Consider the following 26,020-nt stretch of genomic DNA (forward strand, 5'->3'; position numbering starts at 1 on the left):
TTTAGTTATTCAATGTAGTAGTTTAATTTGAGATGTGTTGATTGTTCCTCTCCTGAAGATGTTTGAGTCATGTATAAGAGAAGAATGTCATTGTTTTAACCTTACAACTGTTACTGATACATCTTTCTTTGATTATAAACTACTGAGTGTTTTTTTTTTTTCTAGCAGCTATATCTAGACTTGGAAAAAACTAGATATTTTTTTTTGTGAGAATGTCAGTTTCAACCTTTTTATTGCTACAGACACAGTTTTTTTTTTTTTTTTTCATTACGAACCAGTGACATATTTTCCTTTTTCTAGCAACCATATCTAGACTTGGAAAACCTATGTATCTACTCCTTTTTTCATATGGTGTGAGGATGTCATTGTTTTAACTTTTTAAGTGCTACTGACATCTTTTTCTCATTACAAAACAACTGAAGGACATATCTAAACACTGGAAAACTTGTATACCATTTTCTTTCATCTGGCACTGAAATTTCATGCATTTTGATAGGCCACAGCAAGCCATGGGACTATTCCTTTCCACTATTACATGACAAGGATAAGTTCTGATGTGTGTGTATGAGTATGGTACTTTGTTTGGGCTGGTATATAAATGAATAGATAATTTCTAGCTTGTGAATTGTTAAGTATCACAGTGAGAGGTTCAAAAGGTATGGAACAACTGCACTATTGGTCTTTGAGGTTATAGTTTCTGGCATTTATACAGTCATCTCCCCTTAACCTGATTTCAGTATCCATATCAATTTTACAAAGATTGCTGCCAACTTGAATAACAAAGGTGATGATGAGGCAATTTAGCAAGTGTCACTCCTTTTTTTTCTTTATTTAATAGATAAATGAAATAAAACCACATTCGTGCAGTTTTCCTTTACTTACACAAGATTTCAGGGTCTCAGTGATGTTTTTAAGGTGGGGGCACTAATATTTCAAAGGTGACTGCTACATAATCGTACTGGTGTTTTCATGATCTCTACCAAGCTTCATCTGGTAGGATCAGTGAGAATCTTACTAGATCACAGGACAGTTCTTTCCTTATTTCAGAACTGGCAACACAATAAGTCTTTCTCCCATTGTTTAAGCCCTTTACCAGCCTCCTTCTTACATAAAAATATATGAATTATAATAAAAGCAATACTGCATGTTAAAAACTGAAAGAGAGGGAGGTGGGAAAGAAGAGAATTTACAGAAAGGAATGCAAGGAGAGAAATACACACTTTTCTTGGACTTAGAGGTCAGGTAGAGAAAGACTGATAGCTGGATGGAAAGACAGATGAATGGATATGTAGATAGATAGGAGGATGGAAAGATGTATAAAAAAAACATTGACAGATGGATAAGAAAATAGATGAACATATGAATAGACAAAAACATAAAAACAGGTAGTGAGATAAACAGATAAATGAATAAACAAAAGAGAGAAACAGATTGACAAGTACCAAGGTAAAGAGAGAGATAAATAGATGAATAAACAGACATATTGACATGTAATAGGATAAACAAATAAACAAATAGACAGATGGACAAGTAGTAGGACAAACAAATAGATAAATAAGCAAATAGACATACAGATGATGACGAGGATACACAGATATATAAACAAACAGACACGAAGACTGACAAACAGTAGGAAAAACAAATGGACAAAATAAACAAAATAAAGACAGTGATAGATAGATAAGTAGAAAGAAACAGACAGATGGACAGGTAGTAAGATAAACAGACAGACAGACAGACAGACAGACAGACAGATAGATTGACAGGTAGCAGGATAAACAAATAGATAAACAAAGACAGTGATAGATAGATATGCAGACAAACAGAAAGATGGACAGGTAGTAAGACAAACAGACAGATGGACAGGTAGGATAAAAAAACTTCTTTCATGCAGTGTCCAGACAATATCTCTTCACAGCACTGATAGCCTGGAGGTTAATGTGTGAATTGCAACTACCAGCAACATCACACATCACACTGCATCGTCATTTCTAACTAAGAGTGAAAATACTTAAAAAAAACCCTGCCTAAAAGTGTTTAGTCCACCTTATTATTGCTTGAGCTTCCTATGACCACCAGGGATGTAGATGCTAAAGTAAACATGCCTCCCCTACTCCTGTGGCCTCACTACACAAAACTCTTCTTTCTCTCACCCTTATTCTGTCCACCTCTTTAATGCAGGAGTTAATCAGTAATGTACTCTCAATCCTTCATCTCTTCCTCTAGTAAACTCTGGAACCCTCTACCTGCTTCTGTATTTCCATCTTCCTATGACCTGCACTCATTTAAGAGGGAGGCTTCAATACATTTATTCCATTCTTTTGGCTAACTCTCTCAGACCTGCTCTAGGACTGGCATCTAAGTGGACCTTTTTGTTCAATAACTATTGTTGCCCTTCACCAAATTTCCCCTCTTACATAAAAAAGCAGGTTTCTCTCTCTTCCCTTTATCTCACTCATAGTATCTTATCACTTAGAAATAACATTCACTCTATTAATTCCTTCATTTTATCCCCACTCAGCATCTTGTCACCATTAAAAGAAGTATTCCTCCTTTAATTCTTAATTTTTATCTCAGTAACAGTATCTTGTCACCATTAAGAGTAGTATTCCTCCATTAATTTTTTCCTTTTATCCCACATATAGCATCTTGTCACCATTGAAAGTAACAGTTAAGTCCCTTGTTCTTCTATCTTATCACTTATAGTATCTTCTCACCATCAAAAGTAACATTCTCCTTCATTTCCTTTTTTTCATCCCACTCACACCAACTCAGTCATTATTAAAAGCAGCATTCTGTCTTTCATTCCTTCCTTTTATCACACTCACACCAGCTAACGTCACCAAGAACAGTGACATGCATTTAATTCATCGCTTCTGTCCTACTCACAGCCACTCTAAGCCACCAAAAAACAGTACCATTCTTACTTTGCTTTCTTTCCTTTATTCCATTTACAACATCTCAAGTCACCAAAAACCTGCCATTTCCTCTTTTAACTCTCCCTTCTGCACCACTCACACTATCTCTGGTACTGGTACATAGGTGAAAATGGCATTGAACCATTCAGTTTGCCTTCATTTCCATTTACAACACTTTGTCACCAAAAACTGTTATTCCATCCTTTAAATCTCTTCTGTTCCACTCACATCCTTTCTGGCACTGATACAAAGATGAAAACAGCACTTGACACTCAGGGACACTCAGCACAAGCATTCCAGCCACTACTCTCCTCCTGCTCTCATTTGTGGTGCCTCTTGGATGATCTGGCACTGTCCTCTCTCCGCCGCTTGTTCATGGCATTCCTTGGGTCGCTCACATCATACCAGTGATCGTCCTTGGTGCTAGCGTCCTTTGCTAACACTACGTCCGTTGTACCAAAGAAGAATTTGTGTGTCATCCTGAGGGAGTAATGGAAGGGTAAGGAATGGTGTTTCTGGCTGGAGGTGTGTGTTTTCACTCATATTTACCTCTCCTTCTCTTCTTTTCCTAGCTAACCTTATCAACACTCATCTTTTCACCTGCTTCTTGAACTCTATCACACCTTTTTTCACCAGCCTATTTTGACCCAAGCCGGCCTAACAACACTCATCTTTTCATCTAGTAGTTCCTTTTCCCAGCCTTCTTTCATCATATATCTATCTTTCCTCTAATTTTCTACTCTACCTTACCTTCTTTCACTATTCTATCTATCCCAGCAAATCCAAACATCTTTCCAATTTTACTCCATTTCACTTTTCTCCTACACAACAAGAACCATAAAACTCACCAGTCAGCTCTTTCCCCTCCTCTGACTCCTCTCCTTACCAGCACTCATCTTTTCACATACTTCTTAACTCTATTACACTTTCTTTCACCATCCCATTAACACAGTCCACTCTAGCAACACTTTTTTTTTTACTAGTTCCCTTTCTACCCAGCCTTCCTTCTCTAGCCCTCAATCTTTTCTCTAACTTTTTATTCATCTTTTCACTTGCTTCTGAAGTCTATTACACCTTCTTTCACCACTCCATTTAACCAAAGCCAGCCTATCAATGTTAATTTTTCATCTAGTTCTTTTTCCCCAGCTTTCTTTCTCCATCCACTAATTTTTTATCTAATATTCTACTCTATTTCATTTTCTTTCACCAGCCTATCCATCCCAGGAAACACAAGCATCTTTCCATCTTTATTCTATTTTACCTGCTGCCTATAGTTAGTTAGTATTTTACTGACAACATAAAATGCCAAGTAATCTTTATATAACACACACACACACACACACACACACACACACACACACACACACACACACACACACACACACACACAGTAATAAGTAACTTGAATATTAATAAATCAATGGGGTCTGATGGCATATCTGGAAGGTTGCTAAAAGAATGTAAGGATCAATTGTTGAACCCCATACTTGATATTGTGGAAACCTCCATACGAACAGGAATAGTCCCGAAAGAGTGGAAAAGAGCTGACATTGTGCCTATATATAAAAATGGTAGTAGAATGGAACCGTTAAATTATAGACCAGTATCGTTGACTAGTATATTGTGCAAGGTATGTGAAGAAGTAATTAAAGCTAAGTGGAGTGAGTATCTAGAAAGTGAAAACATTCTGAGTGAAAGGCAGTTTGGTTTCAGAAAAGGAAGATCGTGCGTATCCAATTTATTATGTTTTTATTCAAGAGTGACTGACATACTACAACATAGAGAGGGATGGGTGGATGCTATTTACCTGGACTTGAGAAAGGCCTTTGATAAAGTGCCACACAATAGACTGATGTGGAAACTAAAGAAGATTGGAGGAGTAAGTGATAAACTAGCAAAATGGATGGAAAATTACTTAGTGGGAAGAGAAATGAGAACAGTGGTGAAAGGAAAGAAGTCCGAGTGGAAGAAGGTAACCAGTGGAGTTCCACAAGGGTCAGTGCTTGGTCCCATCATGTTTTTGATTTATGTTAATGATATGCCAGTAGGAATTGACAGTTACATGAATATGTTTGGACGATACTAAAATTATGAGGAGAGTAAAGAATGTGGAAGATTGTAACAAGTTACAGGAAGATCTTGATAAAATATATGAGTGGAGTAAAGAGTGGCAGATGGAATTTAATATAAACAAGAGCCATGTTATGAAAATGGGAAGAAGTAGATACAGACCAAACTGGGATTACAGGCTGGGTGATGAGAAAATTGAAGAGACCAATGAGGAGAAAGACTTAGGAGTAACTGTGCAAAACACTTTGTCACCAGAGAAACACATTAACAAGATATTTTGGAAAACATATAACATGCTTCAAAATATTGGTCTTGCATTCCACTACCTAGATGAAGGAATGATGAAGAAGATACTATGCACTTTAATAAGACCCCAGTTAGAATATGCAGCTTGTGTCTGGTCACCGCATATGAAGAAAAATGTGAAGAAGGTGGAAAGGGTACAGAGGCTGGCAACAAGGATGGTTCCAGGACTCAGGGAGTTAGACTATGAGGAAAGACTGAGGAAACTGGGGCTGACCACATTAGAAGAGAGAAGAACAAGAGGAGACATGATAACTATGTATAAATTGGTGAACAAGATTGACATATTGGACAGAGAGTTGATAAAGGTGATCACAAGTAATCATCTCCGAGGATATGGAAAAAAACTAATAAAAGACATCTGTCTAAATGACATGAGAAAGTACAGTTTCCCGCATCGTAGTATTGATAAGTGGAATAAACTGAGCAGTGATATTGTTGACGCAGTGTGTGTCGATCAGATGAAAGAGAGAAATGACAGGAGTGGCCAAGGAGGCAGGACACAGAGAGCTTAGCTCGGGCCCTGTAATACACAAATAGGTAAATACACACACACACACACACACACACACACACACACACACACACACACACACACACAAAAAAAAAAAAAAAAAAAAAAAAACATTGGTCCAACACAAATGTAATAATATCTTTAAACTATAATTTCTACTGTAAACAAAGCAGCAAGACACAGAAGCTGATTGAATAATGCCTCAACTCAATGACTCCATTAAGCAGTTTAGGTAAAATTATAGTAACATAGAATAAGAACTAAAAAACTCACCAGCCAGCACTTTCCTCCTCCTCTGACTCTTCTCCTTCTTCTTTGTCCTCCTCACCCTCCTCCTTCTCAGGATTTGGCTCATTGTACACAGCCTGGTTCATCTTGGCTGTGAACCTCTGCAGCAGGGCAAGTGTTTGGCTCTCCCTGGATGAACCTTTATTGGGCAGATGCTTCCTTGCCTCCTCATACCTGTAGGAGGAAGAGGAGGAGGAGGAGGGTGATCAAGAATAGGGATATAAAATGAGAGAATTTCCATGTTTTGAATAGAAAATGAAAAGGAAAATGAGAGGTAAAGGTGACTAATGGATGTATCTTTGTTGGGCAGCTGCTTCCTTGTTTCACACCTGCAAGAGAAGTATGAAAGTGATCAAGAATGGGGATATAAAATAGGGGAAATTACATCTTTTGAGTAGAGAAAAGAAAAGAATATGAGAGACAAGGGTAACAACTGGATGGACCTTTATTGGGCAGCTGTTTCCTTGCTTCCTCATACCTGCAGGAGAGGAAGAGGAAGGTGATCAAGAATGGGCATCTTTTGATTAGAGAATGAAAAGGAATATGAGAAGTAAGGGTAACAAATATATACATCTTTGTTGGGCAGCCGTTTTCTTGCTTCTTCATACCTGCAGGAGAGGAAGAGGCAGATGATCAAGAATGGGGATAAAACAAGGAATTTTTGTTTCTTTTGAGCAGAGAAAGGAAAAGAATATGAGAGACAAGGGTAACAACTAGATAGAACTTTATTGGCCAACTGCTTCTTTGCTTCCTCATTCCTGCAGGAGAGGAAGAGAAAAATAATCAAGGATAGGGATATAAAACAAGGGAACTTTGGTTCTTTTGAGTAGAGAATGAAAAGGGTAATGAGAGGTAAAGGTAATAACTAGTGGTGAAGTGAAGATGTGCTAAACAAATGAAACAAAAAAAAAAAAAAAAAAAAAAAAAAAAAAAAAGGGAAAAATAATAAAGACAACACAAGAATAAAAGTAACTGAAACAAAGAAACAAAAACCTAATAAAATAATAAAGATAAAATTAAATTGAAAATATCAAATAAATAAAAATAACTAAAACTAAAACTAATCAATTTGTCAACATTCACACTCACTTTTGTCGCTCCTTCTTAAATTCCTTGACCGTTACGCTGTCCTTGTCGTCCTCCTCCACCTCCTCCTTCACCTCTACTTTCTCTCTTGGCTTCTTCCCCGTCAGGTCCTGCTTAAGCTGCCTAATTTCCGCCTTCATCTCTGCCCTGCAAAAGGAAAACGGGAGGCAAAGGATGGTGTGAGAATGGTGAGACAAGAATGTAGTAAAGATGGTGATGTAGTAAAGGTGATGGTGTAGTAATGGTGATGGTATGAGGCTGATGACATGACAAGAAGTGATTGGTGGTGGTGAGGGTGATGATGGTGATGGTGTAGTAATGGTGATGGTATGAGGCTGATGGTGTAACAAGAAGTGATTGATGGTGATGATGTAGTAAAGGTGATGGTGTAGTAATGGTGATGGTCCAAGGCTGATGGTGTGACAAGGAGTGATTGGTGTTGGTGAGGGTGATGATGGTGATGGTGTAGTAATGGTGAAGGTATGAGGCTGATGGTGTGGCAAGGAGCAATTGGTGGTGGTGATGGTGATGATGTAGTAAAAGTAATGGTGTAGTAATGGTGACAGTATGTGATTGGTGGTGATGAGTGATAATGTAGTAAAGGTGATGGTGTGACAAGGAGTGACTGGTGGTGAGGCAAAGGATGGTGTGAGAATGGTGTGACAGGAAGGGTGATGTTATGAGGAGGGTGGTGTAAGTGTGGTGGTGTGAGGCAAAAAGGTGATGTTATTATTATCAAAGGTTTACTGTGGAAAAGTGCATACACACACAAATATAAACATAAATACATATATACATACATAGATACATAAATACAAATACACAAAGCAGGAGGGTGATGTAAGGGTGGTGACGTGAGGGTGGTGTGAGGGAGAGGGTGACATGAGGGTGGTGAGAGGGCAGTGTGAGGGAGGGTGACAGGGTGATGGGTGGTGAGATAGGGTGACATGAGGGTGGTGAGAGCAAAGGGTCATGATAGAAGAGGTGAATAAGAATGTTTTTTTTTTTTGAAGGCGTACACTCAAATTGTAGATACAGGTAACTCTTGATTTATGCGATAGATGCGTTCCAAGAGGCATTGCGTATATCAAAATTCGTAAAACAAACAAGTAATTCTCATAAAAAACAATAGATAATAGGGGTGATGCGGGATGTGGTCCAAAAAAAGTTGTACAAAATACTCTATCTATTTGGATAAATTAACATGTTTTTATTATTTACCATTTTAAATACTAGAAGTGTATTTAAAGTAAAACAACACTCACTGCATCACTGCCTTCACCATTCACAACACAGTCAGTCACCATCTTCCTCTGAGCTTTACCACTTTATAAAAAATCCACTTTTCAAAAATAACCCCACATGCAGAAGAAGATGAAGGACGTTTTGGGGCCATCTTGGTGAATTATAGGCAAATTGAAGAGATTCCGTCTGTACTCAGTGCTGGCAGACTGCAAATGAGGCACGAGAAGAGCAGAGCTCCCACCTATCGGACAGCTGCGGAACTCTCTGGCGTGCAGTTTCAAACTGAGTCTGGAGCTCAGTTTGAAAATGCGATTGGGCCAAATCACGTATAAGCAAACCGATCACGCAAATTAAATTAATTATTATATTTTTTCAATCGCATTATAACAAAAAACGCGTAAATCAAACACGCGTAAATCAAGTTACCTGTAGTGAAAAAAAGATTGATGTATAAGCAATGACTATGAAAATTCAATGAGATATGAAGTTAGTATGTAATGATAAACAAAACACAGAGTTGCATCAGCAGAAAAAAGACAAGGAAATGTATAAATAATGACTACAAACTTGCAATAATGAGTGAAATGTGTAACCTTTACTTTCAGTGAGCAAATGAAGGTGAGGCAAAGACAATAGAAATAAATCAATAAATGAGAAAAGATACATTAAAGTACAAAAAAATGGTAAGTTATCATAGCAAACATTTTCATGTCCCATCATTCAATACTTACATTTTTTCCTCCTTTATTCTTTTCTCTTCCTCTAATACTGTTCTATACACAGATTCTTTGGCCTTCTCTGCCACCTCCTCCTCCTTCCTCTCCGGTGAGTCATCTCTCGCCATCACAGCCTCCACTGCCTTGCTTTTCTCTGCCTCGGGGGAATCCTCTCGACGTAACTTTTTCTTTATTCTGAAAAGTTTGAGTCTCATGAGATTACTAAAGAAAAGTCTATCTATATATCAGAATGGCAATCCCACATGGACTGGTCCACATGAAACACACACACATACGAGTACACATACAGAAGAGAGTTAAGAGAAATAGTTTCCCATATACATGTTTGTTTAGAGCAAACTTGACAATGAGACTGTGTGTGCAAAAACAATCCATAAATCCAAAACAAAATTGGATGTAAAAAGAATAGAGACAGGACAACATGAGTCTAAGTGTCACTTTTTTTTCCTGTATTTATATCACATTTAGGTAAATACAACTAAGTAAACACACACACACACACACACACACACACACACACACACACACACACACACACACACACACACACACACACCATCCACACTGCTCCTGATGGAAAAAGACAATCTCCTGAACCACCATATGCTACATCCCTGGAGCTAAAACACAGTACAATTTTCCAGACACATCCATGGTAAAGCTTGACAGCATACACTAGTTCATCTCTTCCCCTTCATAGTGAGACTGTTTCCCACACCAACTCCAACCCAGCCACCACAGCAAATACAGGATACTTTTCTCTTTACATCAGCTACTTTATCTTTAGTAGGCAAATAAGTGCACAGCAATTCATGTAAAATCACTGGTTAAAGTCACTGAAGATTTGCTAGTATTTAAAATTTATGTGTTAACATTTTTCAGTATCTAAAATTCATGTGTATTTCTTTGTATCTTTCACTCCTATAGCCTGCTTCTGTGCTTCCTCCTTCCTATGACTTGAACTTTGAGAAGAGGGAGGTATCAAGACAATTACTCTCCAATGTAATGATCTTTTTTGACATATTTATGGACTGGAACTCTAGTGGGACCTATTTTCCAATTCATTTTCTTTTTACTTTTTATCTTTGGCTAGAGTCCCTAAAGAAAATTATGGTAAAATTTTTTATAAATAATAAATAACAGCAATACATAATGAAATAAGTAAAGTCCTCAGCCAACCTGTCCAGAGCCTCTGTGCCATTGTTGAGAGCTTTCCCGGTGCTGGCTGAGAGCGTCGGGTCCATGGCAATGTCATGGGCAGAGTTTCCTTTGGTGGAGAAGTTCTTGGTGGCTGCCAAGACCTCCTCTTCCTCCTCCTCAGCCTCATCACCAAATGACAAAAGCTTGAAGTTTCTGGATGAAGAAAAACAATGTCCACAACTCATTTTTTTTCTGAAGTGTTTTCACTTATTATGATTTTCTATAAATAAAAAAATTGGGATAGATTCAAAACCAGTCCAATCTGATATTGAGAAAAATAATCATATTAAATGAAAATGATAGTGATGAAAACATTTCCATGGGAAACAAAATTGTTCAGTATCATTTAACAAAATTTAAAGCAAAAAAAATTAACCAAGAAAATCACACACACACACACACACACACACACACACACACACACACACACACAAAATAAATAAATAAATAAATAAATAAATAAAATAAATAAATAATAATAAAAAAAAAATAAATAATAATAAAATAAAAATAAATAAAAAATTAATTAATCAATAAAATAAAATAAATAAATAAATAAAAAGACATACTTAGTCCCCTTGTCCTTCTTCTTGTGCTTGCGGTCGTCCATCACCTCATTCTCAATCTTGAGCCTCGGCACAATGTCAGGGAAGGGATTGTTGAGCACCTCTGTCTTGATGATCTTGTGAGGGTATTCTGGCCTGTCATCCTGCCGGCACACCACTCATGAGATGCTGCTTGGCTTACCTTCACGCCATACCAGTATCTCCAGACATCTCTTTATAATTTTACAGCATCAGTCTTAACCTTAGTTCTCGTCTGTCACTGTTGTGGTTTTGTTAATACTTTTCTGCCGGCTGTATAATTTTTGTTTGTACCAGGAATTTTAACTCTACCTGTAGTGGTATTTTAATTTATTTGTCAGTCTTTTTTATCCCTATCAGGAACCTTTACTCTTGTCTATGACCATACCTTTTTATTTCTTTTAATTTCTATCAGTTACATTATTTTTGCTTGTATCATTAATCATAATTGTCTTTAGTAGTGCTTTATTTTATTCATCAGTCTCTTTGTCTCTATCAGGAACCTTCATTCTTGTCTGTGGGAGTAGTTTCATTTCTGTTTCTTTCTGCCAGGTATATTATTTTTGTTTGTACAAGGAATCTTAACTCTTGTCTTTTAGCAGTGTTTTATCTTATCAGTCTCTCTGCCTCTATCAGGAACTCTAACTTTTGTCTGTAGCAATGTTATTATTATTATTTTTTTTTTTTTAGTTTCTACCAGTTTTAATATTTTTGTTTGTAATAACTCTTGTCTTTAGCAGTGTTTTATTTAATTTGTCAGTCTTTTTATGTCTATCAGAAACCTTTAACTCTTGTCCATAACAATGTTTTTTTTTTTCTTGCCAGCTAAATTATTTTCATTTGTATCAGGAACCTTAACTCCTATCTTTAGCAGTGCTTTATCTTATTTGTCTGTATCAGTTAGCTTTATTATGTTAGTATCAGTAGCTTTATTTTGTCTATATTTGTTAGTATCAATAATTATATTATTGTCTACATTAACTATTTCAACTTTTGGCAATTCTAACAATCTCATTTTTTATAGTACCTATTTCTATGGTTCTATTTTACCTTTCATCTTTACCAGTAATATGAAATAATGATGAAATAACAAATAAATAGGAAAAGAAATCTGACCTTCCCTATAAGCAATGCAGGGAAGGAGAGGAGATGAAGGAAAACAGTGAAGAGAAAGAGAAAGAATGAAAATTAAGGAAATTCTCAAAAGTCTTTCTATGACTCCCTCTCTCTCTCTCCAGCACACACACACACACACACACACACACACACACACACACACACACACACACACCTTGCCAATGATGCCCTCCTCAAAGCGAGGCAGGTTGTACAGAGTGTTGCCGGTGATCTTGCCAAATATCGTGTTCTTGTTCTGCAGCTCTGGTGTCTGGCCCAACGTGAAGAAAAACTGTGAGGCGTTGTCATTGGGGCCAGCGTTTGCCATAGCCACCAATCCACGGCGCACAAACCGCAGCCTTGTGTGGAACTCATCCTGCAAAAGACAGGGTATGATTAGCTTAGATTTGCGGAGAAATGAATGTTAGGTTAGATTATGTTAGATTTGGGCAGATATTGGACTATGATTAAGTTAGAGTAGTATCAGCATGTTAGGTTAGGTTTGGGTAGATACTAGATTATGATAATGTTAGATTAGTGGAGAAATGCATGGTTGGTTAGGTTAGGCTTGGGTAAGTATTGAAGTGGCTAGAATAAGAGGCATGCCAAAGAAGAAATGAAAAGATTGCATTAGAGACAAATGAAATGAATGATAACACACTTTAACAAACTCTCACACACTCTACATCACTACTACATGATCTCTCAGTCACAAGAAACTACAGAAACTCATACACTCCTGATTAACCACACAAACAAACCATCACTTAACACACACTTAACTGATCATAACACACTCTCTCAGCCCATAAGAAACCACAAGCTCTCATACACTTATAACTAACTAACTAACCATACACTTCAACAGACCATCACCCACTCTCTCTCACCACCACACACTCAATCCACAAGAAACCACAAGCTCTTGAACACAACTGACTGACAACACACTTAAACAGGCTCTCACATACTTACTTCCTCATTCCACAAGAAACCACAGGGTATTAAACACTCCTGACTGACCACACACTTCAACGCTCTCACACACTCTTAATCCACAAGAAACCATAGGCTCTTAAACACAACTGACTGACCACACACTTCAACAGACCATCACACACTCTCTCTCACCTTAAAGGGCTTGCCATATATTGACTCCCCACCAGTGCCAGTGCCTGTTGGATCTCCTCCTTGCACGATAAACCCCGGCACAACACGGTGGAAGATAGTGCCATCGTAGTAACCCTCAAGGCACAGCTGTACAAAATTGCGGCATGCCTTGGGAGCTTCTCGAGACCACAGCTCCACATCAAAGTCCCCAGCAGTAGTGACCAGAAGCACCTGTGGAGGGCATGTTGGTGCATTATTGTGATGCTATGTAAAGAGTGAAAGTAAAAGTAGGGACAGTTGAGCAAAAATTGAAGGTGAAAAGGATGCTACGAACAAGGAAAATGGAAAGATGCATCAGTGGTGGAAATATGAAAGAGAAGAATGAGGCGGTGCATTACTGGAATGTTATGTGGAGAGTAACTGGAAATAAAAGAGCAAATGAGCAAAAATTGAGGATAAACCAGGAACAAGGAAAAGTGGAAAGATTCATCAGGATGGATACAGGACAGTGGCAAATGTATTGGTGCATCACTGAGATGTTGATGGGAAAGAAAGTTTGAATAAAAGGGAAGGAGCAAAAATGGATGATAAAAAGTAGGCTAGGAACTAGGATGAGAGGAAAGATTGACAGCAAACACAATTCAACCATCCACATCCCTTCCTTCACACAAATAGGAGCATAAAGGAGTACTATCTATTTTATTTTATGCAAGAGGGGAAAATTGGTTAAGGGTAACAAATAATTAAACAAAAAAAGCCTGCTGAGATGCCATTCCACAAGCAGGTCTGAGAGAGTTAACCAAATGAATGGGATAAATGTCTTAAGTCCTCCCAAGAACTCAGGTCATAGAAAGTGGAAATACAGAAATAGACAAGGAATTCCAGAGTTTACCTTGCCCTGGGAGGCTGGTTCCTGGATGTAAATGTTGCTCATCTTGTTAGGTCAGGGATGATTTGTAGTTCTGTCAATAGAAGAGGGTGTTAGGGAGATACAGGCTCACTCTCCTTGTCTCTCTTCAAGGCATAACTACCAACACACCTAAATATCAGATAATATTGAAGTAGCATATAAGTTTTCATCTGATAGCAGGTTAGGTAAAGTCGTGTTTAGGCAAGTTCAGTCCATTAATCTCACATGTTAATCCCTTTATGGTGTGGGGTCACTTGAAAAAGCGTCATATTTTTTAAGAAATAATAAAGAGTGAGGAAACTAGTAAGCTACTTGGTACACAGAATCTAGGTATATAACATTAATTATACATCAATAACATCTAGTGTTCATCATCTATCTGGTGCATAACTCACGCAGATTAAGATGTCTGGGTTAGGTTCATGAGCTTATTGGTTTATTCAGTTGTTCAGAGACCATGTCTTCTCCACACTTACCGTCAGATGTGCAGCCTCGTCATCAGCATTGGCTCAGCATCACCACAGACACTACTTGTTGTGGCTCGCGGTGGTCTCCTGTGCTGTGTTTGTCCTCACCGGTGGCCACAGCCTTGGTATCACTTCACTTACTGTTGGCTACACTCTTAACATGCTACATAAGTGCCTCGTCTTCTCTTCATTCTCAATAAAAGCACCGACAACTTATACACACATACTTCCCTCGGATGTTGTTTACTTCTCGCCGCGGGTTCGGTACAGGCACAGAGCTTCGGCCCCGCCCAAAGAAGTTCTCCCATTGCTCTCTTTTATCTATTTTTTTTCCTTTGATATTACAAGGCTACTGACCAAGGGCAATAAAATAAAAGAAGGCTCTCGGATGGTCCTTAAAAAGGGACATAAGGGACTATCCAAAGTGGCTTTCCCTCGCACAAAGTACCAAGGTGGCGCCACTAAGATTTCTAGTGGCGCTTGCTTCGTGGCATATCAATTTTTCTAAGTTCCATATGCTTGGCTGCACATAAAACAACCTGCTCGCCACGACGTCGTAACCAAGTCTAATGGTCATATTTGAATAACTGCAAACACATGGTGGCACCACCATATGTTTGCTGTTATTCAAATTTCATAGGTGCTTTTTGGTCGCGCGATTCGACAGCGCCTGGCAAGCGCTTGTAGGTGGTCGAAACGCGAGACGGGATCGCTTCGGCGACTCGTCATTGTGAAAAAGCTCACTACTAAAAAAGTACTTCTACAAACATTTACTCTAGATCAGTGGTCTTCAACCTTTTTTAATGTCGTCCACTCCTAGTAGTGATTAAGTAGAAGCTGTCCATCCCACCCCACCCCGAAACTGTCCATCCAGGTTGAATAGCACTGGCGTGATTCATGACAACCAATGGCGAGACAGTCTCTCACGTGGTTGTACTATCGGGGTCTTGCGAATACACAAGGTGGCAACCTCGATGTTACAATACGTAATTATGTATTTGTAGTATGTATTTTAAGAAATATAGGAGAGAAAGAGAGTGAGTCTCTTGTATATTAAACAGACACGTGCAGGTGAGGATCTCGTCCACCTCTAGACAGCTGTCCACCCCTCATTAATCTCGTCCACTATAAGGTGGACTGTCTATCCAGGTTGAATAGCATGATACAACATATTGTTCTTATGTCAGATTTACAATACTGTATCTACCTACATTCAGTGTGCATGGGAAAATGTAGTAAATTAAAAAGACCCAAGTTATTCATTAAGTATAATCCATATCCTCAAACTGTTACATAAATGCAACAGGTTTCATTCCACACAGCCAACCTTCCCTCTAAAGGATGACTTGTTCCTGTACTAATAGCATTTAGTATTCTAGATTGCTGGTCACTCTTCAATTTCAACAATAAATCTTGCAACATTCAATGGTACAACCTCCACACAGGATAGGATCCACTAACCAATTGATGGTCTATCACTGGGATAAAAAAAAAATAAATAAATAAAAAAAAAAAAGTTTGCTATTTGAACAGCTGAAAGTCACCCGTGTGACAAGGCTCCAGGCCCTGGAGTCGTGCATAATTCATGTGTGGAGTCTGTAAAAACAAAAAAAAAGAGAAGTCAAAGTTGAGACTCAAGCTTTTTAATATAATCAGCCTGGTATAAATGGTATCGATAGAAACACTTCAGACGTGAACTATACAAAACATTGTTACAGATATTTACTACCACTATCTGCAAGCCTTCAGCCTAACTCTCCTGCTCCAAGACTTGTACCTCACTTCTGCTTCCTCTGGCACATTCTCATCTCTGCCTTATGGTGTCCCTGTCATTCATCACATGCTTCCTTTTCTCCAACCAATGCCTCCTCCTTTTAACTACTTCTGCTACTTCATTTAAATACTTCATACATAAACACTTCAGGAGCCTCTCACTCTCCAGACCAAACTGAAACTTAAAAAAACAGAGGACTATGAATTCTGTACATGAAATTTGCATTGGGTAGTTTGCAATGAGTCACGGCCAAACTATATATGCTACAAATCAGATGAGGTCCTTGTATATTTGCTCATGTCACACCTAAATCCATTAAAACTCATTCACATAAAAACACTTCAACACACCACACTCCTCAAAAGTGTCAAAGGTCTGAGTTTATTGTCAGAGCACATTCACTTCTTCACATCCATTGATTCCTGGGTCTTGCTTCCTGACAGAACCAGATAAGCTGCCCCAAGCTGCTTCTGCTTCTCCCTTTGCCTCTCCAGTGTCTGAAGGGGAGTGTCTGAAGAGCTCATGTGCTTCATCAGTAGCTCCTCATTCCACTTCTTCATCCTCTTCTCAGTTTTGTTCTTCCCTGATCCCTTTCCATGGAATTTGTGTGACAGGTACCTGGAAGAATAGAAGGAAGCTGCTGGAAGGGAGGTGCTTAACACAAAATACTGGTAGAAATAAAAAATGAAGCATAACAAGCACAATAAAGAATGCAACATAAATGCCTTACACAAAATATTTAATATTACAACCAAAAGATGGACCATAACATGAACTTAACACAAAACACTTACTGATACAACAACAAAACAAAAAGGAACACTTGACTTCAATCTTGCCATTTTAGTAAGACAAGAACATGTGTACTCACCTGAAAGCTTCCTTGGCATTCAACTTGCGTCCCTCATCATCCACATACTCCAGCTTGACATCTGGCTTATACCCATCCTTGTCCTTGAACTCAGTGACAGGACCCATGTATCGCTCCCCTCGGCCACGCCCTCGGTCATCATCCAGGGTCTTGTCCTCAATGCTGGGATGGAGAGAGAGAAGGTGAGGGGAAGGTTCAAGGGATGACAGGAGACAAGAGTAGGACAATGATACAAGGCTGGGATGAAAAGAGGGACAGTGACAATACAAAAAGATGTGATGAAAAGATCAAGTTCTAGTGTTATTCATAGCTTGTGTCTGTGATCATATTTGTTCTGATTTGTGATAGGAAGGTAGAAGGGATGAAGGAACAGAGGGATAGTGACACAATATAGAAAGTTGGGATGAAAAGATAGAGTTCCAGTGTCATTCATAGCTTAGGTCTGTGATCACATTTCTTCTATCTTGTGATGGGATGGTATTATGTATGTCAGTTACGGAGTGTTGGTTTAATTGAGAGCCTGTTTAGGTATACATTTTGACATACAGCAGTTGATCCCCAGGGGAATAGCAGAGTAGAATGAAACAACACCATGGTATTTGAGCAACGAGAAAATAACAAACAGCCCTTGACAATTGACAATAAATTCAGACCATTACCTTTCAATGTTATTATTCTTTGGGTTGTAGTGACAAAGTGACCACATGAAAAGAATGATACACAGCTGACTGACTTTCAACAGCCTATCTAATTACACAGAAGGAAGGCAAACAATCCCACATGGAGTGCCCCAGACAAGGCACCACACACTCACATCATTCACACTCTTAGACACATCAGCCACTGGTCAAGAGATAGTGTCTTGTAGATCACTGTACTACAACCCAGGTGCTTAAGCATAGTACTGCCTTTCATACCTTATAAAAAGTCTAGAGAAGACCAGCCTCCATTTATAGATGAGTCACCAAGCAACAGTGCATCCCCTACCTGTAATGTATTGCCCTGAGGTGCTGCAGGGCAGCATTGGCAGACTTGGACACATTGGTCTTCTCCAGGTAGCCTTTCTTGAGTGCCAGCTTGAGGGCGTTGGCCACACCCTTGCTGGCGTCAGGCTCCTCCTCCAGGATGGGCGTAGTCATGCTGTCATTGATCTCCACCCGTGTGTCATCAATGCCCACCTCCTCCCAGGCTCCCCGTGGCTCCTGTGTCTCTTTCTCCTAGAATAAAAGAACATGAAATAAGGCATGCTGCAAGAAACTGTCATGCCTACATGTGGCAGTCTCTACATGAAACACACTTACTTATTTCCACCTATCATCCCTATCCATATACTATCTGAATGATCTTCCCTTATGGTACCCTAATAATTACTCAGCATTAACAAAGTGATAAATGAGTTAATTCCATTCATCTATCATTATATTGGGTCAATTTCTTCCTACACTCAGAACTTGGGTGGAGGCAGTCTACATTATCTGGGGTCAACACAGATATTTGTCTTGATTCAGTTGCTCCCTCCCTTCCATAAAACTCAGAGTTAGAGCCACAGTGTACCTTGGGAGGCTGTAGCTGCAACATGCTCTGGTCCTCCTCAGCACGGTTCCCTGAAAGGCCATAGGTGGGTAGGTCCCCAAGGGTGCGGCAGAATTCATCTGTGGTGTTGAGAGTCATGAGCAGCTCCTCTCCGTCCACCACCATCTCCTCCTCCTCCTCCTGGTGGTTGGCGGCGTTCCTCTCCTTAACCACGTCCAGGATCTTCTCACTGCTTGGCTGGTTGGACTGAGCCATCTTTGCCCGTCTTGACCGGGCCAGTGCCTCCTGCAGCTCTATGTCATCCTGCTCCACCTCTGGTATCTCCTCTGCTTCAGCCATCTGCTCCTCCTTCACTTGGTCTTGCTCCTCCAGCAGCTCTTTGAGGCTCAGGGACCGGCCACCACCACCAAGCCTGGCCGCCATGTCCTCAGCGGCTGCCTCATCCCACTCTCCAGTCTGCATAGCCTCTATCCTGGCCTGTCGGGCCTGTCTGGATCCCAGGTGCACCAGGGAGTCCTCCTCCATTGGTTCCAGGTCATCCACTGACAGCTTCTTCTTTTTCTTCTTCTTGGTCTTCTTCACCTTGCGGAAGCTGACCATCTCAGTCTCGGTGAGGTACTCTGGTGCCAGCTGTGCCTGTGGCATCTCCAGGTTCTGCAGCCTCCGGAGTTTGGCCACACGACGCACTGCCTCAGGCACGTCATCCTGAGCGTTGACCAGGCCGCCTGACCCCAGCCGGAAGGTCTTCTTCTTCTCCCCCTCAATCTCCTCGTCATACTTGGTGAGCAGAGTTCGCTGCACTATGTTGCCAGCGGCATCTACCTCAGGGGCCTCATACTCCACCTTGTCGGGATCCTCCTTCTTCCTCATGATGTTCTGAAAGAGAATTTCAAGAACTAACATAATACACAACAAAACAATGCTGCAATGCTTCATCCTACACTGAAAAGAGTCATGACTACACTAGAGATCTGATCATTGACTTTCTAGTAGCATTCATAAACTACAAAGTAAATCAGATATAATTCACTCAGGTGATGATGTCCATCAGCCTCTGTGCTAAAGTACTACAATTCATGGTCAACTTCACTTTTGCTTTATAGGAAAATTTTCCAACAGTGATTGGGCAATTAATCTAACATACCCATGCATGCACACACGCACACACACACACGCACACATACACACCTTCTCTGCCCGTTCATCATCAATGATGTTGACATTAACAAGTGTATCTTCTTCCCCATCCAATACATTGCTGTCCTTCAGAGTCAAGATGGTAGAAGCACCAGAAGTAAACCTGCAAATAACCACAGTGTATAATAACCATTCTTGTCTTTAGTATCATGTATTTCCAGTGCTGTTTCTAAAATCAACCTGTTCTTTACACCAAGCACACGAAGAGCTGCTCTGACCTGCTCATGTCATGTTGCACCTGCAGCCCTGACAAGTCATTGCGATTGTACTTCTTCATCTTCTGCTCCGTCATGTCCTGCTCCACCAAGTCCCCAATGCCAAACTGGGCATCCAGCTCCTCCAGCATCTTACTCTGTGGGTAATAAACATGTAAGTATTCCTCTCTTATAAAACATGTAAACACCTTGTTCCTGAAAGTCAATCTAAGATGCAATTCTTCAAAATTATATGCAATTAACAATCCAAGAAGCTTCCCTTCACTTTATGATCGTGCATCTGTCTCAGTCCCTCACCTTCTTCTCTGCCAGCTCCTTCTCCTTGGCCAGTGCCCGGGACTTCAAGACCCAAACTGAGGCAGACTCATCCTCACTGTCAGAGTCGCCAAGCTTCTTCACCTTACTCAGGGATTCCTTGATGCGCCGCTTCTCTCGCTGTGCTGCGATTTTCTCCCTCAGTTTTTGTACCTGAAGGAAAGCAATGATTCACCACCACTCCCAACTCACCGGTGCTGAAAATCCTCACCCTTCACACTCTCTGGCTTGCATCACACTCATAACCACTTTCTGTAGATTCAGTATTACACTACTTCTTTACAATAATCCACAAGGACACTTTGTACAAATAAGCACCAGTGAATTACGAGGCAGCACTCCTTTGTTACCATTACACTTTATCAAGTTATTAGCATTACATTACTCCTTTATATGAATCCATCTGCTTTGTTGTCATACACCAGTACCTATTTAGAAGCAAAGACACCAGACATGGAAGACAAATGACAAGCTGCCAGCACAACATACCTCCAACTTCTGAGCTAGGCTTTCAGCTGGCTTGTGGACAAAAACCTCTCCTTGACTCTCGATAAGGACACCTTCCTTATTGTCTTTGCCGGGTTCCTCCTCCCTCAGTACAGGACCTGTATCAACCTGTAAACCAAGACTGTATGTTATATCTGAGTGTCTTCATACATATAACTTACTTAGTAAATAAAATTACAATTAGTATTATCATTATCATTTGCAATCAAACTTGGCCCATTCACAATATACAATTCTTGGAGAAAGGATAAGGAATGGCTTAACCTTATTGAACAAAATGCATGTGACTGGGCTGTAATGAATTGCTGCCAAGTGGTTCAGGGTTGTCAATATAAACATGGAACCTCTAAACAATATACAGCCAGTATTCAAAACAACAGTAAACAAAGATCATTTGACAGCAAGTGAGCAAATGTGCAAAAAAGAAAACTGGACTCAACACTGCCAGGAACACAAGAACTCACAAACTGACCTTGAGAGGCTTAAGCCCAAGTTTTGCCCTGATCTTGTTGGTTTCTTCAATGGAGAGTGAGGCATCTGAGGCAGAGGAGGCTGCAGCAGGGGGCTGTGTTGATGCTGTGGGTGATGAGGGCTTCAAGGAGGGTGGAGGTGGAACAGCCTTCCCATGGAAACCTGGTAGAGGTTTATCATAAAATCATTGAAAAATTGAGAGCATATTCTATAGTTGTACTGGTACTGAATCATAATCTTTAGCTGGAGTGAAGGTACAGAAATTAATGTAATCTGGCAAATCACTCCACTTTTAAGGTAACAATGACAACTAACAGGAACGAGGTTGAAGCTGAAAAGTACATAAACCTCCACAAGGTAAGGAATTGACACAGTAATCATGAGAAATACAGACAGAGGTTAATTTAGAAGACTGATGTGTACAGTGAGGGAGGTAGAGGCACACTGTTGTCTACCTGAGCCTTCATCCTTGATCTGCAGCAACTGCTCCACATCAGAGAAGCTGTCCTCACTCAGGCTGGGTGAGTGTGAGGGGGAACGCTCTTCTCGCCTCTTGGTGCGCTGCTTCTTGTGCTTGTGGTGGTGTCTGTGAGTGATTTATCATTGTATGCATTTGGACATTACAAGACTAAAATTATTTCTATAATCACCATTATTCACAATACACAAAAATACATAGGAAATTACACTGACATCACAACCAGCATGGTAGGTAGGGCATGTATTGTGGCAGCAGCTGGCCTCACTATGGGCCTCAGAATATTTTAATGTATTTATACTTACTCTTATAAATCCATTTATCATCCACATTTGGCACCAAAACTTAATTTTGCCAATTCCCGACGTCGGAAAGTGCTGAAAAGCTGCCAGATTCGCCAGATAACTTAATTTAGCACATTCAACTCGGTATGCTGGAAAATTTTTTTTACGTCATATATGTGCTATCAAACTAAGTAATTAATTATTAGGAACATCTCTAATCAGCTTCACCAAGCACAGAGAACGTAATATGGCAAAACGAGCCAAAAATGCTTGGTTCATGGTCTCAGGTTTGGGACACTTCATCACCTTGAGTGAATTACATTATTTTCAGTAAGCAAGCACATTTCATTGGTTCAAGTTAATTAATTAGCAATCAAATCCAGAAAATGTGACGAATATCAAATAAACACGATGTTTTGATGCAAAATCCTTGTATGACTTCAGTGAAAGATTGTCCGTTCCGTATGTAAACAACATCAAGCAGGTTTCTACCTGCTCCCCACCGGTTATAGGCAAACAGTTCAGGGTCTGGATGCGATGCTGACGGTCCTTTGCACCAATCTATGAAGTGCTTTGAGCAGATAGCATGGTCCTTGGTAGCTCTCCACGTCGGGCCTCGTTTACATCGTGTCTCCCATAATTTTCTTCGAGCCGCGTCTTTCTTCCTGGGAAACACAGTCCATCCTTTCACGCCTTGGTTTTTCTTTTTTGATATAGAATTGCAGTCAGCTACAGCACATGTATAAACCGGCATTCTGTTCCAGCTCTAAGAACACTCCACACTAGGGTGACCAAATTTCTGAGACAAATTCCGGGGACATTTTCAGTTCAGGGAGGTAAAAACATGTAGTGTTTTTGCACTGGAAAAACTAAAACGGGGACACTATTCATACCATTTATAAACCAGCAATCAAAAGTTTCTCTCGCCTTATTTACCCAAGTTGCAAAGAAAAAAAAAATCTCTACCTGATGAAATATCTGTGATCATGAACACCCATTAGCTGTTAAAATGTGTCTGCTATACACTTCACCGTCTTCACGGAAACTATATAAAAAAACAAGGCCTTCTCCTTATTCTTGACATTTTAAAAGAGTAATTATAAAAGGACATAATTATCATAATCAAAAGGAGTAGTTTTTTTTTAACACATCAAGTGATCTTTCAGTTACAGAAAACCGGGGACAGCAGTAGCCGGGGACAGGTCACTGAAATCGGGGACGTCTGGTCACCCTACTCCACATGAGCTTCTAAACAACCGCGGGCCGAGGGGTTGTTTTGGTGTTTTGAGAGGACTCGGTGTTCCCGAGTTCAGTTAGTCTTTTTTATTTGATATGCCTTCGGCCGCAAAAATGTTGCTCTACCAAGATTATTACAGAATGTATTCCTTTGTAATATTTAGAGAAGAAACAGTGCTCTCTATTGAACTATATGAAAAAATGTTTCAAACCAAATATGTAGTTGAGACTAGTAAAAAATGCGAGAGCATTGAAACCGCGACTGTGAGTATTAAGCTTATAATAACAGTTTTGTAGAGTGTGTATTACCAGATCATATGGATAATGTTAGAATAAACACTTGGAATTAATGTTTTGCAGTGCAAAGACTCAATACCTCAAGATTTATTATGATATGAATTTTAGAATGTGTGTCTCTTGCGAGCTGGCTGGCTGTATACTGAGTCGCGTATTAAAACAGCCAGCGATCAATGGCAACCCATGAATATCCGACGTCGGGAATTAGCTTTGATTGTTGAATACTCACTGCCACAATTACACCCTTGTCTGACACTTTATTAAGACATCATAAAAAAAAGAAAGAAAGAAGAAAGAAAAAACTTGGACACTGCTTGTGAAACTCTTGAAAAATATTTTAACTCCCTTATACAAAAGACATGTACTTATAGCCAGACATCACAGGCTGCAAGTATTACACTGTTAATCTAAACCATACACAAACATACATACATCCCTCAGAACCTAAATGTTACCTCTCCCTCTAGTTACACATGGAAGCAATCTACACAATACAGTGACAAACATCCATCAATACCCAAATGTCCACTCCCTCCCGCCCAGTTGAAACAATCTTTACTATACTCCATCACCACTTAAATGACAACTTTCCCTGTCACTTCAATACTTAAACATCATCATCATCACCCCTCCCTCTCTCTTTCGTTACCTGTGATGATGCCTCCCCTCTTTCTCCCTCTCCTTGGACCCAGATCTCGAGCGCCTCTTCCTCTTCTTCTCTTTGCGTTCATCTCGGGACCGGTCCTTCTCCTTACTCTTCTTAGAGGACCCCATGGTGCGCTACACACCGGGCTAACCCCCGCTGGCTCTGCAGGAGGGCTGGCTGTGGGCTGGGCAGAGGGCTGGGCTGAAGTTTGGTGAGCGCAGGCCGCCAAACGTTTGCTGTAAACACTTAGCACTGGCAGAGAGGGATCTTGATCTTGATGTTGATGCTACAAGTGACGCAGAATTTCTTCTGCGTCAGGCCTTTGTATCGGCAGCGCCTGTAAGAAAAAAAAAAAAAAAAAGAGAAACACAAACAACAAAGAGGGCAATCACCATCTTTCACACCATTAGTTCCTGCATCTAGCACGCCACATTCTCTCCAGGAACTCTTTTACAGCCTCAATCATCCTTTCATTCGTCTCCCCACAGAGTCCCAGCAGCACCACTATCCATTCCCTTCCTGTCATCTCCGCTCTGTCATGCCCCAGCTCCCTCAGCACCACTTGCATTATGTCATACCTGTTTCTGGCATACTTCACACACTCCAGCACCACATGCTCCACCGTCTCATCCTCTCCCACGTCACACATCTGGCAACCTTTGCTGCGGGACTCAGACCATCTATAATTCCTCGCATTCACATCCATGCACTGTGCCCTAGCTCGGAAGAGAAAGTCCCCACCCAGGCTTCCATCATACCACTTTTCATACATTGGGGCCTCTTTCTCTTTATACCATTCCAAGGTACTCTTTTGCTCAATCCTATTCTTCCAGTCACTCAGTCCCACACCTTTCACTACTCTTGTCTATCTCACTCCTCCACTTCCTTACACCCCATTCTCTACCATCTTCATTTCTAACTATCATACTCCAGTCCTTCTCTAATGCCTTCCTTCTACCTGCTGAAAAGCCCAACTCTTCACCACCATCCTGACACACTTTTTCCCCACTTGCTACTCCTGACATTCCACAGAAACACTTTTCTCACTATTCTAGCATCATTCATTCGCTCTAACCTAGCCTTATACCGTAGGGTCGCTTTTACATATCTTTCTCTAAAAGTGCCCCAACCCATGTCTCCCCTAAGGGCCTCTACTACTGCATATCTAGGTGCATTAAGTGCCATTCTTGCAACTCTATTCTGCCCTATTTCTAACTTTTCTAGTTCACTTTCATTCCATGCAATCACATCCATACCATACATGATGCTCGGAACAGCCACGCTCTTCCAAACTTCTCGCAGCACGTCATATTTACTCGCTCTCATCCTTGTTGCACTTCCTAGCCGACCTACCCATTGACTCACCATGCTTATCTTCTCATTCTTTGTCTTCACGCAGCCAACCGGATTCATTCACATCCCCAAGTACTTGTATTCATCTGTCTGTTGCATCTCATACCCTAGATCAGGGTTCTCAACCTGGTACGCGTACCCCAGGGTACGTGAGAGGAATTTTGGGGTACGTGGCGGGTTTCTCAAAATGCTTCAGTTTTAAATAGCAGCAAATTCGTTTGTAGTATACAATGTGTCCTTCACTAGAACCAGGACACGTTAACAACGTTAACAAGGAAACTCTTGAGTTATATCA

The 26,020-nt window shown here is 40.2% G+C and overlaps 2 protein-coding genes across 2 annotated transcripts; both read right to left on the minus strand.

The window, feature by feature from the left end:
- Positions 1-14,816, minus strand: LOC123508994 (spliceosome-associated protein CWC27 homolog). Its single transcript, XM_045263109.1, has 10 exons — positions 14,558-14,816; positions 14,064-14,133; positions 13,193-13,402; positions 12,237-12,437; positions 10,931-11,070; positions 10,341-10,514; positions 9,156-9,335; positions 7,183-7,326; positions 6,079-6,267; positions 1-3,398 (listed from the first exon to the last, which is right to left on the minus strand). The coding sequence occupies exons 2-10, from the start codon at positions 14,103-14,105 to the stop codon at positions 3,239-3,241; spliced, it is 1,440 nt and encodes a 479-aa protein (XP_045119044.1). The 5' UTR covers positions 14,106-14,133; positions 14,558-14,816; the 3' UTR covers positions 1-3,238.
- A 1,353-nt stretch (positions 14,817-16,169) lies between these two features.
- LOC123508757 (U4/U6.U5 tri-snRNP-associated protein 1-like) lies at positions 16,170-24,966 on the minus strand. The gene is made up of 12 exons (XM_045262642.1): positions 24,951-24,966; positions 24,376-24,709; positions 21,887-22,017; positions 21,433-21,593; positions 20,943-21,068; positions 20,436-20,606; positions 20,142-20,275; positions 19,915-20,026; positions 18,748-19,602; positions 18,181-18,410; positions 17,194-17,355; positions 16,170-16,940 (listed from the first exon to the last, which is right to left on the minus strand). Exons 2-12 carry the CDS (start codon positions 24,498-24,500, stop codon positions 16,721-16,723), a joined length of 2,427 nt encoding a protein of 808 aa, XP_045118577.1. The 5' UTR covers positions 24,501-24,709; positions 24,951-24,966; the 3' UTR covers positions 16,170-16,720.
- Positions 24,967-26,020: the final 1,054 nt, after the last annotated feature.

Source organism: Portunus trituberculatus, chromosome 25, assembly GCF_017591435.1.
Source record: "Portunus trituberculatus isolate SZX2019 chromosome 25, ASM1759143v1, whole genome shotgun sequence".
Taxonomy (NCBI): Eukaryota; Metazoa; Arthropoda; class Malacostraca; order Decapoda; family Portunidae; genus Portunus; species Portunus trituberculatus.

Bases quoted from the DNA above. Each gene is read 5' to 3' on its own strand.
- LOC123508994 (XM_045263109.1), bottom strand. From the start codon at position 14,105: ATGAGCAACATTTACATCCAGGAACCAGCCTCCCAGGGCAAG. The intron at 11,071-12,236 runs GTGTGTGTGTGT...GTGTGCCGGCAG, and splicing joins AGGAGGGCATCATTGGCAAG to GATGACAGGCCAGAATACCC. The intron at 3,399-6,078 runs GTGAGTTTTTTA...TTACTCCCTCAG, and splicing joins GAGGAGGAAAGTGCTGGCTG to GATGACACACAAATTCTTCT.
- LOC123508757 (XM_045262642.1), bottom strand. From the start codon at position 24,500: ATGGGGTCCTCTAAGAAGAGTAAGGAGAAGGACCGGTCCCGAGATGAA. The intron at 22,018-24,375 runs GTAACGAAAGAG...AATCACTCACAG, and splicing joins GAGGGGAGGCATCATCACAG to ACACCACCACAAGCACAAGA. The intron at 21,594-21,886 runs GTAGACAACAGT...AACCTCTACCAG, and splicing joins GATCAAGGATGAAGGCTCAG to GTTTCCATGGGAAGGCTGTT.